This window comes from Alexandromys fortis, unplaced genomic scaffold (assembly GCF_014885135.2).
Source record: "Alexandromys fortis isolate MF-2015 unplaced genomic scaffold, M_Fortis_MF-2015_v1.1 scaffold_173, whole genome shotgun sequence".
Taxonomy (NCBI): Eukaryota; Metazoa; Chordata; class Mammalia; order Rodentia; family Cricetidae; genus Alexandromys; species Alexandromys fortis.
Window position 1 is genome coordinate 3,023,060 of NW_026068051.1, and position 14,639 is coordinate 3,037,698.

Sequence of the window (14,639 nt, forward strand, 5' to 3'; positions counted from 1 at the left end):
AAATATCCATTTTATACCCTCCTTGCATTTCGGTATTCAGGTTTCACCACATTAATTCATACTTGCTCTACAAACGTTACATATTTTTCATGTCAATATGTGATCTCTCTCACTACATTAAGTTTTCTGAAGGAAGGAACTATTCTAGCTTTTTTCAATTCCTTTCACGATTCTTAGAGTACAATGAGTTCTTAAAGTATGCAGCTAAAAAAATATGCAGCTAATGGCAATGGATCCTGAAAAAAATTTGTCCTTAAAAGCTGGAGCCAGGGGTGTTAGGGTACACCTATAATCCCTGTTCTTGGGAGGCCAAGGCAGAAGAATTGTGAGTTGTAAGGCCAGCCTGGACCACAGGATAAGTTCCAGTTCAGTCTGAGCAACTTAGTGAAGTGAAACCTTGCTTCAAAAATAAGATAAAAACTGGACTTTTCATCCCTGTATACACAAAAGACCTACCCAGTACTGAAACATACTCAGTGCTTAGAGTCAGTACTGAATGAGTGAATAAGCACACATACTTTTGAAAGAACATAAAAAATTATTTAGTAATTGTATTTTTATAGGATAATAATGAGTAGGAAATTACATATGCACACTCACATATGAAATCTCACATGGCCACATGAAGAGCCAACCTTTCCATTCTGTTCGAGAATACTCAGTAGTCCCCCAAAGGCCAGGACCAGCTTACAAAGACCCCTGGTGCATAAATGAGCGAGTCCTTGGGATCAGTCCTTTATTTCCCAGTGTTTTATGGGCTGCTTCCCATTTCCCTGCCCCCTAAAGTTTAAACATTGCTAGTGTCAAGGCTCTGGTCCCAGGCATTTAATGAGTACTTCAGTGGAGCCACAAAGGATCCTTCCCAAACAATAAAGACAGGTTCAACCAGGCTCCACGTTTCCTATCCAGACAGGACTTCAATTCGGAATAAATCAATTCTGAAAACCAAGGCAAAGAAGCATTTTTCAGGAAGTTAAGAGCAAACCAAATAGAAACTTCCTTTGTAGTTACGAGCAAATTAAATTGCTACTTTCTCCAGAGTAAAAATGGCTCTGTATTCAGAACACCAGTGAGCACAGCTTAGTTTGAGGAATAGGCCTTTGGCCATTGCTCTAGCCTGGCTTATCTGTAAGGACTCAGGAATTCCAAGTTTCTCCTAGTCTGTGTGGAGCATGTATGGTCATATACTCTGTATATATGGTCAGAGTGAAGACATTTATTTCTTTGGGTGGAAAGCAAAGACCAAAAAATTTACTGCTAATTGCACAACTGCTGTATGAAGAACAGGAATAAAGGACTTTAAGCGCTTTACACTAATTCTGTGCTTATGAAAATAATTGCTCAGCTCAAATTATTTTAACTAAATTAATTCTTTAGTGGATATTTCAACCAATGCTACATAATAAAATAATTGTGTAATTAGCAGTACAGTTTTCAGCATTGCCAAGAGAACAGTTTCAGAACAAGTAGCAGAAAGGAGCGGCCCTCTTGGTATATGCACTGAAGAGAAAAGGAAAATGTAGATAAAAGATGAAAACAAACAGAAGATAGAAAATAAGTCATTTGACTTGAAAATGATATTACAGGTAAATGAAGACAGTCTCCAGCCACTTTCCTCATTTTTGTTAAAAGTGAATTTATATGAAAATCTATCTGGTTAACAGAGCTACTCTCCAAAGAGCATTCATTTAATACTAAAAAGACACCACATAACTTCACACTATATAGAATTAAGATAAATAAACAACATTAATAATCAGAATATTATCTTTTTCCTATATCCATGTTATAGCTAGTAAAAGGAAGTTTAGTTAAGTAAGACTAAATGGCAGAGATGACATTCAAATGCAGTTTTCCTTTTGAGAGATGGTTTCACCATGTAGCTAGGCTGGCCTTGACCTTACGATTCTCCTGTCTTTGCCTCCTGATTGCTGAGACTGCAAGTATGCATTTCCATGTCCAGCTTCAAACGTACATCTTACAACTTTAAATTACCATTCTACTGCCTCACTTTACTCATTCTTACTGCTAGGAGAGAGGGTGAAGCTTGAGAGGGATCTGTAACATCTAATGGCTGACTTCACTAAACCAGAAGACACTTGAGTGATTGAACCTATCTAACTCTGGCCTGGATTTCCTTTATGTTCAGAGATGTCAGGAACTGTACTGATGGAACTAGCAGTTATGTGAAGGATCTGACTGCCAAACAAATACCTTTAGGTACTAAAACTGATGTAGAAAAGGGACTTTAGGCTTCTTTAAAGCTGCCATGCCTAGAGCTAAAATAACACTTTCATGTCCTCTAAATACCATCTCCCCTGGAACACCAACAGACCCATAATGCAATTGCCACAGCGTCTTCAAACAGGCTATTCAATATAAACACAAAGCAAGTTCTACAATTAATATGCTAATACTGAATTACAAGTTTCCCCAAACCAGGCATTTTCAAACAATGATCTGACATACAAATGTCTGAAATGCCTTCATATTTAAAAACCAGAGTAAAAACTTAGCTAAGAATATGGGGGGCGGGTAGATCTCCAAGGGTTTATGCTGACTGGAGTCAGTTCAGAGAAATTTAAAGTCATGTATGTGCTTGCCATTTCTGGTGCCTGAGAAATGCAACTGGACTGGAAATGGAAATATTGATCCATTCTTGATTGGAGAGGAAGGAACTTTCTAGCATCCTGGGAAAGTACATCTGCATGAATGGTGATCACACCCAGCACCCAGGTATCATTTCTGCCTGGGGCCTTCATTGTTACACAACATGGATAAATTGTGGCAGTCACAGGCACCAAACAAGGGAGGGGGTATGGAAGTATTTTCATAGTGCCCCATACTCGCAAACTGGAAGGGATCTTATTGGCTTAGGCAAGATTATATTAGGCAGTGAGGTAAACATTAGGCATACACAAGCTGCATACATGTAATGTCTCTCATGAGTTCATTATGGCTGGCGGACATTGTATTTCAACATCCAAGTAATGAGAGACTTTAAAATAGACTTTCATTCCAGTTAAAGTTTTCAATAAATATGGTTTTTTATTGTTATTTATAACCTGTCCTAGGAAAAAATAGTATAACACAAAAAGCCAACTGAGAGTGACCCTGTAGCACCAGCAGTGAGGCGGCTTAATATCACTGGGATTTGCATCCTATCAAGCTATTCACACTGAGGCTGGGACCCTGGTGCTAATTTCTAGTAAATTTCACGCTTGATGTCTCCCTGTTGTGGGTCATTGCCGGTTCGTCTAAATAAACTGCTTCCAAATGGTTCTTCCATCTAAATATTCAGCCAGTTTTTATAATTTAATTTTGCATTATGCTGAATAGCCTTCCGGCCAGATAGAACTCATTGGAAAAAAAGCACCAATACCATCTTGACAAGCTTTTATTTATTTATTTATATATTTTACTGCTCGAATTAGACCTCCTAGGCCGACTAGTAAAGAGTTTTTTTTCCCCTCTCCACTAATGTCAATTTTCAGCATAGCAAGAACTGTCTCTAATCTTTTCCTACTCATTACACACAATTTTGGAGTCATTTTACCCACAGTGCAGTCGGCTCCTGGCTGTGTGTTTGTGTGCACTGAGGGATGGCATAATTGTTTATTTTCCCTCCCTGCATAATCCCCAGCCAGTATTGAAACCAAAACTGCAAACATCTCCCCAAGGGATGTGAAGAATGACAAGAGGCTCTTAGTTTAGGTCCCTTTACATGAGATAATATGTGGGAAACAGCCAGACCTGTATGTACACAGGAGAGCTTGTTCTTTCCCTTCTTGATTTCACACAGAGCTCGATCTCCCCTAAAGTCTATCTGTCTTATATGATGTGTAAATGGATGCATCACACCAAAATTAAGAAGAAATAACCTTGCTCTGGACTATATTAGGCCAATAACTAATTTCCAACCAGGGACAGGAAGGAGGGGATGGCAGTTATTATTTAATGAGTAGGGTTTAAGGTGAAGATGTTAAGTTTGGGACAGAAGTAACACTAATTGTTAAACAGCACTACCAATAAACTGTACACTTAGAAATCATTAAGATGAGGATTATGTGTATTTCACCACAATTAAAAATAACTTTTTTGAGACAAGAAGTTACTATACAGAGCAAACTAATTTTGAATTTGCTGTAACGTTGACAGAACAAACAAAAACCAAAAATCATTTCTGAACTCTAGCTATTTCTTCCTGCAATAACTGCAGACATTTCCAAAGGAGGGGAAAATAGACAAGTGATAACTTTCTCAAGATACCCAGGGATGTTCCAAGTTGATTCATTTTGTTCCTGGACTCTGGTCAGGAGAGAGAGAGAGAAAGAGAGAGAGAGAGAGAGATTGGCAGGCAGGATGGTTCAGTGGGTAAAGGCACTCAGGGAGCAAATCTGGCCAACAGAGTTGGATCCTGAACTCATGGAAAGGACAGAATTGACTCCATGTGTGCTTATATGTATATGCATTTTACACACACACTTAAAAAGAGAGATGGATCTACATTTTCCTATCAATTCTGTCATTTTTTAAGCTTGTCACTTAAAGAGATTTACTTACCCCAAGCCTCAACTCATGTAAACTGCAGACAACAGTTTGACATGTCTCTTAGAAGTGGTGTGTGTTATGATTACAGGAAGCGACATGAAAGCAGTTAATATAGCTTCTAATGCAAGATTCATTAACCCTTCCACACCATACTGAGAACTTGCTATGTAACCCAGAATGGCCTCAAACTCATGTCAATCCTCCTGCCTCAGCCTCCCAAATGCCTTCAATGAATCTTAATTTTGTTATTAATGTTTCAGGGCTTAGCCACCAGTAAGGGACTGATGCCAAAACAGGAGCAGAGTTGAAGCTTTTAGTAGAAGTGACAACTCTGACCTCTAGATAAGGTAGGACAGACAAGTGACTCCCTGTCAGTGTGTCAACGAGAGTGTATTCTTAGAGCTCTGCAGTGAAGTCACTAAGGAACAAAATCACTGAATTCTCAGGTCTCAGCATAAAATATACTGCAAGGGAAGTGGGACCAAGTGAAACTGAATGCTAACTGGATCTCACATGTATGAATGGAAAGAGTGCTAACACCCCCCCATCCCAGCATTCACGTGGTATCCTCTCTTGAATACCCTGGTATTTTGCTTATATATTACAGCTTTATCATGCTACCCAAAGAAATGTTTTTCTTGACTCATTGAAGCAATAACTGTTTCTGAGTTTCTTCCTTTCTTCAGAGACAGCTAATAAAGTAGGAATTCAGTAAAAGTGTGTAGGGTTGCCCTGATTAAACAATACATTCCTTTTCTCATGGTATTTTCTTTTCTTTTTTCTTTTTTTTTTTTTTTTTTTTATTTTTTCGAGACAGGGTTTCTCTGTGGCTTTGGAGCCTGTCCTGGAACTAGCTCTGTAGACCAGGCTGGTCTCGAACTCACAGAGATCTGCCTGCCTCTGCCTCCCGAGTGCTGGAATTAAAGGCATGTGCCACCATCGCCCGGCTCTCATGGTATTTTCATAGATGATTCACCTTTATATTTTAAAAAAAAGTACACAAGAGGCTGGTACTTTACTTGATTCAGTATCTTATCAGGGGCTTGCTATCACATCTTAACAACTTGAGCTGGAATTCTAGGACCTGTACAATGAGAGAAGAGAACCAATTCCCACAAGTTGTCCTCCGATCCACCCTCCCCACAACCAAATATAATAAAAAAATTAAAGTACATAAGTGGGGCTGGAGGGATTGCTCAATGGTTAGAGCATTATTTCTCTTGCATTGAACCTAGGTTTAGTTCCCAGAACCCACATCTTGGCTCACACACATTTCTAACTACAGTTTGAGGTGATCTGACATCCTTTTCTGGCCTCCACAGGTACCAGGCATACGTGTGGTGTACATAAGTATAAAATAGGCAAAACACCTGGACACATTAAAAAATCCTTTTAAAAAGCATAAGCATTAAACTGTATGTGTAGTCAAAGCCTTCTCCAGGCAAAGGGGTATTTCATTAGTAAATATGGGTTTTTTGACGAATGCAAAAAACAGTAATAACAGCTTTTCATTTTCTCAATGAGGCCTGGCAAGCGTATGTCATAGGTAAAAATTATGACTATCTCTCACACATAGCTAGTAACCTACAAGGGAGAGCTCTCTCAGGCTATTCCTCTCTCAGAAAGTTGGGGCGCTCCTGCTCACAGCTTGTGCAGGCTCTCTATGGAGAGCTCATTACTTCACACTTCTTCACTCTCAGCAATCTCAATCACTCCAGCAGGTCAGCTCCTTCCATTTCCCCAGCCCATCTATTCCTTTAGAATCCCGAGGTGAATGAAGAATGCACCCACCCACATAGTCTTGCAGCCTGTGGGTGCAGATGCTGGCCTTTGCACAGCTGTGGGTGTCTGTCCTTATAAGAGGCAATCCTTCTTGTCTCTCTCTGGACTGTCCACAGTGTAGCTGTTCATGGAGGGTTCTTATTTAATGATGACACTGGCTGCCTAATCACTAAGAAATTCCCATGGCATGGACTAGAGCCTTCATACTAATGGTCTAATCTGTTGGAGCCACAGGCCTAGGGCTGTTGGTGGATAATAATAAAACATACTAAAAATTGCCACAAAGAACGGCCAGTCTCTGGTACAGACTTTCTTCATTTTTTCCAGTTACTGCTAATTTCTCAACACATCTTGGTCACTGGAGCCTGTCAGAGGGTGATGTGAATGAAGAACATATGCAGAGAAGAGGGTGGGAACCAGTGAAACACTATTTCCCAGGACCACCAGAGTAGTCTAACATCTACCTATGAAAGCCAAATCTTCAACAGTAGCCTACCTACACAATACTAGACTATTCTGGATTTTTTTTTTTGTAAGATTAGAAGACATTATCTGTTTTTGGCAGGTGGAGGAAAGGGGGATATTTGAGACAGGGTTTCTCTGTATAGTTCAGGCTGTCCTAGAACTTGATCTGTAGATCAGGATGGTCTCGAATTCACCAAGCTCAGCTTAGATGACATATTTTATTGTTCCAGTATCTCAAAGGGAGCTGCCAAGTCACAGGTGACAAGTTGTTAGCACACCCACAGGATCTCTATTACTTATACTCTGCCAACAACCTTTTCCAACACCCTCCTAGTTTCTGCCTAGCGATCACTGATACCCCCTGGAGCCCAGGGCAGACCAGCCACTTTCTTCCCAGCCCATTAGTCACCTTTCATCCCACCAGAGAAGCCTCTCCAGTTGGCAAAGACCATTAGAGGTAGCCCTTCACGGTTGAAGTCCTTGATAGCCTGATAGGTCTTAAATGCAGAGTCTGGGAACCAAACCTGGCCAGCCTGCTGGATTATCTGTTAAGGAGAAAGTCAAAAAAGAGCCAGTTAACAACAGTTTGAAGGAGAACCTCCCCCAGCTGATCAATATGACGTTTATTAAAAATAGTAAACTCAAGATCAAACCAAGACTGTTGTTCATCATGAGGATGATCCTTGAAGTGAAAAGAAAGGATCCTGGCTCCCTAACCCTGTTAAACACTCTTCTCTTGGGAGCCTGACTATACATTAGTCCTTAGACAAAAGGAGGAGTTGAACTGCTTCTCCCAATCAGTAATAGGAACCCTTTTCAGAGGCAACTCAATTATATTACTTTTTCTTTCTATTCTTTTATGTATGTATTTACATGCGGGTGAACATGTGCGTACCTATGTGTGCATGTATGCGAAGGCTAGGAATCAACAGTGGATGTCATTCTCAGGTCCCATCTACTTTGATTTTTTGAGACAGGGTCACTCACTGACTTAAATTTACTTAAGTAGGTGAGGCTGGCTGGTCAGTAAGCCCCAGGAATTCCCCTGTCTTTGCCTCCCCAGTGTTGGGATTACAGGCATGTGCCATCACATATAATCTGTTTTTGTTTTGTTTTGCTTTTCTGAGACAGGGTTTTTCTATATAGCTTTGGAACCTGTCCTGAAATTCGCTCTGTAGACCAGGCTGGCCTCAAACTCACAGAGACCCATCTGCCTCTGCCTTCCTAGAGCTGGTCTTAAAGGCATGCACCACCACCACCCAACTGGAATCCTTCTTTAAGAAAAATAAAAGATGGGGGCTGTTGCTTCCACATCTGGCCTTCTGGAGACTGTGCTATCACTCCTAGGTGATTAGGTGTAATTCAGAAGCTGGACCAGATGAGCACCAGTGCTCACTGCCTCTGCTAGGCTAGCGCCCCAACAAAAGCAGACTGCTTTCTAGCATCACTAAGACCACTACAGAGGCCTATTTAACTTTTCACATAAAACTTCTCCTTGCAGTGATCCAGAGGCATCTTGAAAGTGATCACAGTGTTCTGCAATAATTTAAGCTAGCTGCCACCCTTCCCTCTAAAATCTGATGGCTTGCAATACTCTCAATATATCTGTGGACACTGTAGTACAAAGGTACTCCAAGCACAGCACAAGATGTATTTGAGGTGACCAACCTTGGCTTCAGAATCCAGGTTTGCAGGATCAGCTGGAATACTGAGTTCCACGGTTCGGGTTTCCACCGCAACTACTCCCACAGGTATTCCCCCTAACCTGGGGGTGAGGGGGGAGAAACAAGCCACACCGGAACATAATGCATGTTACTATTATAATTAGGCATTTATTTTTATTCATACACAAACATTGAGGGAAAATTGGAAGCAGACAGTAGGGGTGAGTTTGAAGCTTCTAGGGGTTAAATGTGAGACTTCTGAGGGTTGGTATTTATTTCACAAATATGAAGGAAAAGTCCCTTCACACTCACTCACATTCTAAAATGCCCAACAGGACAAATTCAAACTGAGCCTCAACAGCCTAGTACAATGTCTGCTTCTGTGGTTGCGAAATCAATCTTCCCAGTTTGCTGTTAATCAGCTCTTTGATGGTGGGACAAAGCCTGAAACTGCTGGTCTTATGGGATAGAGCTATGGTAGTTAAACAAACCACTGCCCTTCCTTCAGTGGAAAACAAAACAGAGACAGAAATATTTAGTAATAATCTTGATGAATTCTATATCAGAATCAGATACTTAATTTGAAAGCTATATTAAGATTCAGAAGTTTGAAGCTTCTGCCTATATATTCAGTAATAATCTCCCATATTGGTCCTCATTAGGATTTCCTAGAACTAATCAGAGATGAAGGGAAGAAGGACGAGAAACCAAGAGGGCGATGCCAAGTGTAAGGTGAATCCTTTATTCTGGAAAATGTGACTCCATCTTCATTCTGCCAGTTGATTTCCTCTGGGCTGGGGCTGGGCTGAGTTATACTCTCATTCCCTACAATGTGTCTGTAACAAACTTTTCCATGAAGGATGGTCTTTAGCTATTACATCAACTACTGGAAATGGATTCTTTCCATCACAAGAGATCTAACTGGAGCTGAGTGGAGACCACCCACCACCCTCTTGTCACTTGCCTGCACTGAATCAGAATCAAAAGCTCTCTAGACAACCAGACAATGAGCAGGAGGTACACAGGAGGGTTCAGAAATATTTCTGTTCACAATGATTAACACTCCAACAAGAAACTTGTAATTGCAAAAGCCACCCTAAATCGGTAACTTATAACTTATATATTAGGGCCCATGTGACCTAATAAAGAACATCTTTATCCGAGTATTACAGTTATTTATTGAAGTTGAAAACAGCTCAGAACAACTTCTGTTTTCTATTATACTTCATATAAATTTTATCAGGCTAGCACATGAAGATGCTACATCTTGTTTTATAGTGTGTCCCTGGACAAGGTGCCATGGAATAATAAAAGACAATTTACAGCCAATAGCACACATATTCCAAACATACATACCAAAGATGAGTTTTGGCAGCACTTACAGTAACAATCCCAGAAGAATACATTTATATTTATTTCTTGAAATGCCACTGCCTTTGAAAGAAGCTAGCTCCATTTGTTTTATATACTTCTGAGCATGTGTATGTGTTTGGAGTAAGAAGCCCAGAACTCATCAGATGGAAAGAAAGGAAAAAGTCAGAGTGAGTGTTGTAATAAACAATACCTGAGCTAACCAAAGTCAAGCTTGACTGGTCTTGGTTGCAGAGTAATCCCTATTCTAATCTTAAGGGTAAAACATTGTTCTCTCATATCCCACAGGAAGATCTTAACGACTCTAGCAAAAAGTTTGACTTTGGAAAGCTTAAAGACTATCATGCATTTTATATACAGGAAAAAATGAAACAGAATAAACAAAAACGTTGATTCTCATATAACATGAGACCCTGTAACTAGCTGTATGTCCCCCTTCCACTTCCTCAGCAGGAATTTTACCAACACAAAGTAATTCTCATAGGGATGCTATAGCTACGGGTGAGAGAAAGGACCTGACACTTGAAAGAAAATGAGCAGCTAGTTTCCCAGTTCCTGTCTCAGATGACTCCTATTCAGTGTCACAATGGAAGGCCCTGTCTGTGGGATTTGCCATCTGATGGCTCCTTGTCACTGGCTGCATGAAGCATGCTGACCTGATGTACTGAGAGAACCACAAAGCCTAGAATTATTTTCAAGGCTAGCATCTAAATCTCAAGCCAATGTGGCATGTTGGAGAATCTTGAGCAGGTGCCTCTTTTCACCAAGATAAGAAAAACTGATTGCCCCCTGGAGGAAGGTGAGCTCCTGATGCAGGTCTCTCAGGCAGCAGGTCTCTCAGGCAGCGTGTCTGCAGCACAGACCTAGATTAAGATCAGCCTTGGCAGGTGCTCGTTAAAGCAAGCACGACAGATTATTTTGCACAGAGCTTGCTGTTGAGTGAAACACTTCTTAGAGTGGGTATTAAAATTTAATAAAAACTTCAATTTCCCACTTGAAAAATATGGGTATCCAAGCAACCTATGCCAGCTTATTTTACTCACTCCTGTTTCAGATTAAAAATTTTTTTCAACTCAAATCTGATTCTAGTCTAATACAATGCAATATTATAAGTCACTTCAGTAGTCATGATGTCAGAAAGAGACTCCTCTCAGGGTACAGGAAAAATCATGTGGTGTCTGCTCTTGAGAGAAAGCGGTCTTGTGAGGGGGTGCTTGATTGGTGATGGCTATTGTAGTGCAGCTTTGTGGGTCCCAAAGAGTTTCTCTTGCAGAAGTATAAAAAGGAAATACTGTCAAAATCAGCCTTCAGATTAAGTACATCATTAGAATGACACACTGGACAGCTACAGGGACCAGCAAACTACCTTGGCTATGTCTACCATCTAATACTTAGAAAACCCAGACAATGTTTCACTGGTAAACACTAAGACCATTCCTTCCCTAATTTTACTTGGGAAGAAAAAGTTTTCAGAACAAAAGAGGTCTTACCTGGCTCTACCAACCACCACAGTCTGTGCCCAAGGTTGCATAATCTCTGAGAAAGATCCATAGTCAAAAAATCCACTCAACCATTGGCCTTTCTGGGCTGTGAAGGAAAAGGAAAAGGGAAGGAAACAAAGAGCATGAATACAGTCTACCTGTTGACATCGCACTGGGACGATGAGTTTAAGGTGGGATTTAGGAACTTATTTTGAGGAGTTTGTTGTTTCTAACCATATTATAACAGAGGGAAGCATTAAACAACTGAGTGTTCATCTGCCTTCAGAAATCATTCTCTATTTCATTTGCTAGTCTGCATGTCATTTATCAGCAAAAGCATCATTTATTGTTAAACGATGGGGTTCAGCTAGCAGAGAGTTTGTGTGCTTTTAAATAAATAGCTTGGCTTTTTTCAAGACACCACAAACATTTGTCAAGAGGCAGCCAAGTCATTAAAGATGTTTTTAAAATGCTTATTTCTATTTTAGAACTTGCCTGACAATTTTGTTTGATTCCACTGATTTTCTTTTAATGGGAAGATGAAAACATAAGTATTAATGATCAGATGAAGACTCAAACTTGAAGGTAAATAAGAGATTCAGTCTCTCTGCCAGAAATACAACAATAAAGACTCACTTTATTTATGGTTGGCAAAGCATAATCTTTCTACATGAAGGGCCATGACTATATGCCCTCGACAGAACAGAAACATAATGGTTAAGATATATGTACACTTAAAAAAAAGATACACACACTTAATAACATCACTTCCCTTCTTCATCCAGCTCCATATACTGGCAAGGCATGTAACTTTCACTACCTTAGTTTAAGATAAAACTTGTCTCACAGGCTCATGAATGTTTGACCAAGAGCCCATAAAGGCCTCTGCAAATAACTGTTTTCTCATTTGCCCTCTCAGCTCACAGTTTCTCAGTGATTCTTCTAATTTGAACATGGCCCTCCACCCCCAAAACCTCAAGTCCAAAACCAATTAAAAGTGGAGATCTGAGCAAGCTAACCTCTGCTGACTTAAACAGGACGGAGAGTGTTTTATCAAGACTAAACTTGTAATTACTGTGTTCTACATTCCTTGCCTCTATGGCCCCAGTGTAAAATGTGATCATCCATTTCAAAATTATCTCCCTATCGTGAGCCCAAAGTCGATCGTTTAGATTCTGGTCTCGTGTTGGGCGTCAGTTTGAAGAATATCACAGCACTATCTCCTCTAATAAATGACTTTAACTTTTCACCTAGAAGATATCTGCTTTAACTTATCATAGGGAATCATCTGCTTTCTTTAACGCTTCCACTAAATTAAAATCTGAAGTCACTCGATTTGGGAGCGAGTGTTAGCTGCACCTAGACAGCAGGATGAATTACTAGAGAGTCAATGAAAATATATTATCCAAAACACTAGAAAACTTAGCTTATCACAAATTTCATTTTATTCTGTGGGTCTTATTAATAATGACCCAGATAATGCCCATCTCCACATGTACTTCTGTTTACCTTATGAAACAAAGGTGTTTTGCTTTTTGAGACAATCATATACAGGCTAGACTTGAACTTGCAATCCTCCTGCTTCGTCCTCTTAAGTGCTGAATTAAATGCATATACCATTATGCTTTGCAAAGGGCCCAAATTCTGGTGAAGGTTCTAAACCAGACTGGTTCTAGTTTCATCAAGACACTGAAATTTTAACTTTATATGTCTGGGTCATTTTATGATATTTACTTTGATAATAATGATTTGGAACTACAGAATTAATTTCAAAATCAGAACATTTACTTGTTTCAAAACCCTGAGTTGCAGGTAAGAAGGATAGCTAAGTGTTACAATTCTTGTCTGGTATGCCTAAGACTCCAGGTTCAGTCTCCAGTACCCCCACAGCAAAACTGCCCTGTCTTACATGGTGATTAAGGAGGAAGGGACCGTTGGTTATGCTAGCTGGACTTGATGGTCCTACAAGGAATGTCACTCACTCTAGCTCAGGGTATACCTAGATGTCACTGAGGTGCTCCCCTATATTTCCCAGGAGAATACCCACTGAGCTTTCCTCTGAATTTAGATAAGACTCACTTAATTCCCAGAAAAGTCCTCGGTTTTTAAGGCCAATCACTATCAGACTTATGGTTCTTACCCACATCATGTATAAAAATGAGAAAAGATGACTTTGGTGATTTTTCTATGTAAGAAAAAGCAATTTTAATAAGGTTAATAAGAGAAGACATAGAAAAAAGAGTTATGGCTATAAATTAAAGTGTGGTTATAAATTAAAACTAACAGAATTCTCTTAATTTTTCTAGAATATCTACAATTAGAAATCAAGATGAAGCCCCAGCATTAAAATAGTAGCAGTGGGATCTTGCAAAAATAAGATGTATATATGGAAGTGCTTTTACATCAGACTCTATCTTGAGTGGTCTCTACTATATCTTCTTTATAAATAAGGAAGACTTATTTCAGCAGAATCACAATTATCCTTAAATTTAACAAACTTTTAAACAGTTTTTAAATTTTTTTACTTTATATGTATGGGTGTTTTACCTGAGTGTATGTCTGTGCACCAGTGAGTGCATGCTTGGTACCCAAAGGAGGACAGAACAGGGTGTCTGATTCCCTTGGATCTGGAGTTACAGGAGGTTTGAACCACCATGTGGGTGCTGGAGATTGAACCTCTGGAAGAGGAGCCAGTGCTCTTAACTGCTAAACCATCTCTCCAACCCCCTACAATTAATTTTTTATTTTAATATGTATTTTACCCACATGTGTGTCTGTATGCCAGGTGTGTATCTGGTGCCCAGGGAGGCCAGAAAAGCATGCTGATTCCCCTGCAATGGGGGTTACAGATGGTTGTGGGCTGCCACGTGGTTTCTGGGAATTGAACCCATGTCTGGAGAAGCAGCCGGTGATCTTAACTGCTGAACAATCTCTCCAACCCCTGCAACCCATTCTTTTATGTATAGTATTTTAAAAATAAATAGTAACAATAAACACATGACAAAGGACAAACACTTCCTAACACAATTTGGTCAAAATAGGGGTCAGGTATGGGGGTGGTTCATGCCTGGAATCTTAGCAGTTGGCAGACTCAAGCAAAAGATTTGAATAAAAGCCAACTTGGGTTCCATAGCAAGTTCCAGGCCAACTGGGGCTACAAACTGAAACCTTATCTCCAAAAAAAAAAAAAAAAAAAAAAAGTAAAACAGGCCACTTGGGGTTTTACAAAAGGAGATTTTCTACAACTGCCAAGTGGATTGATATAAATTTAGATACATAGAGATATTAATTTTTTCTGCAGTGTGCATGTGTGTATGTATAGGTA

The 14,639-nt window shown here is 39.8% G+C and overlaps 1 protein-coding gene across 2 annotated transcripts in view; it reads right to left on the minus strand.

Annotated features, from left to right (window-relative positions):
• Acaca (acetyl-CoA carboxylase alpha) overlaps window positions 1-14,639 on the minus strand; it is a 153,947-nt gene that overhangs the window by 23,233 nt on the left and 116,075 nt on the right. For both annotated transcript variants that reach the window (XM_050119583.1, XM_050119581.1), the window contains 3 exons: window positions 11,324-11,420; window positions 8,467-8,563; window positions 7,208-7,343 (listed from right to left, as the gene is read on the minus strand). In XM_050119583.1, coding sequence (XP_049975540.1) covers window positions 7,208-7,343; window positions 8,467-8,563; window positions 11,324-11,420 — 330 coding nt within the window. The remainder of the gene's footprint in view (window positions 1-7,207; window positions 7,344-8,466; window positions 8,564-11,323; window positions 11,421-14,639) is intronic.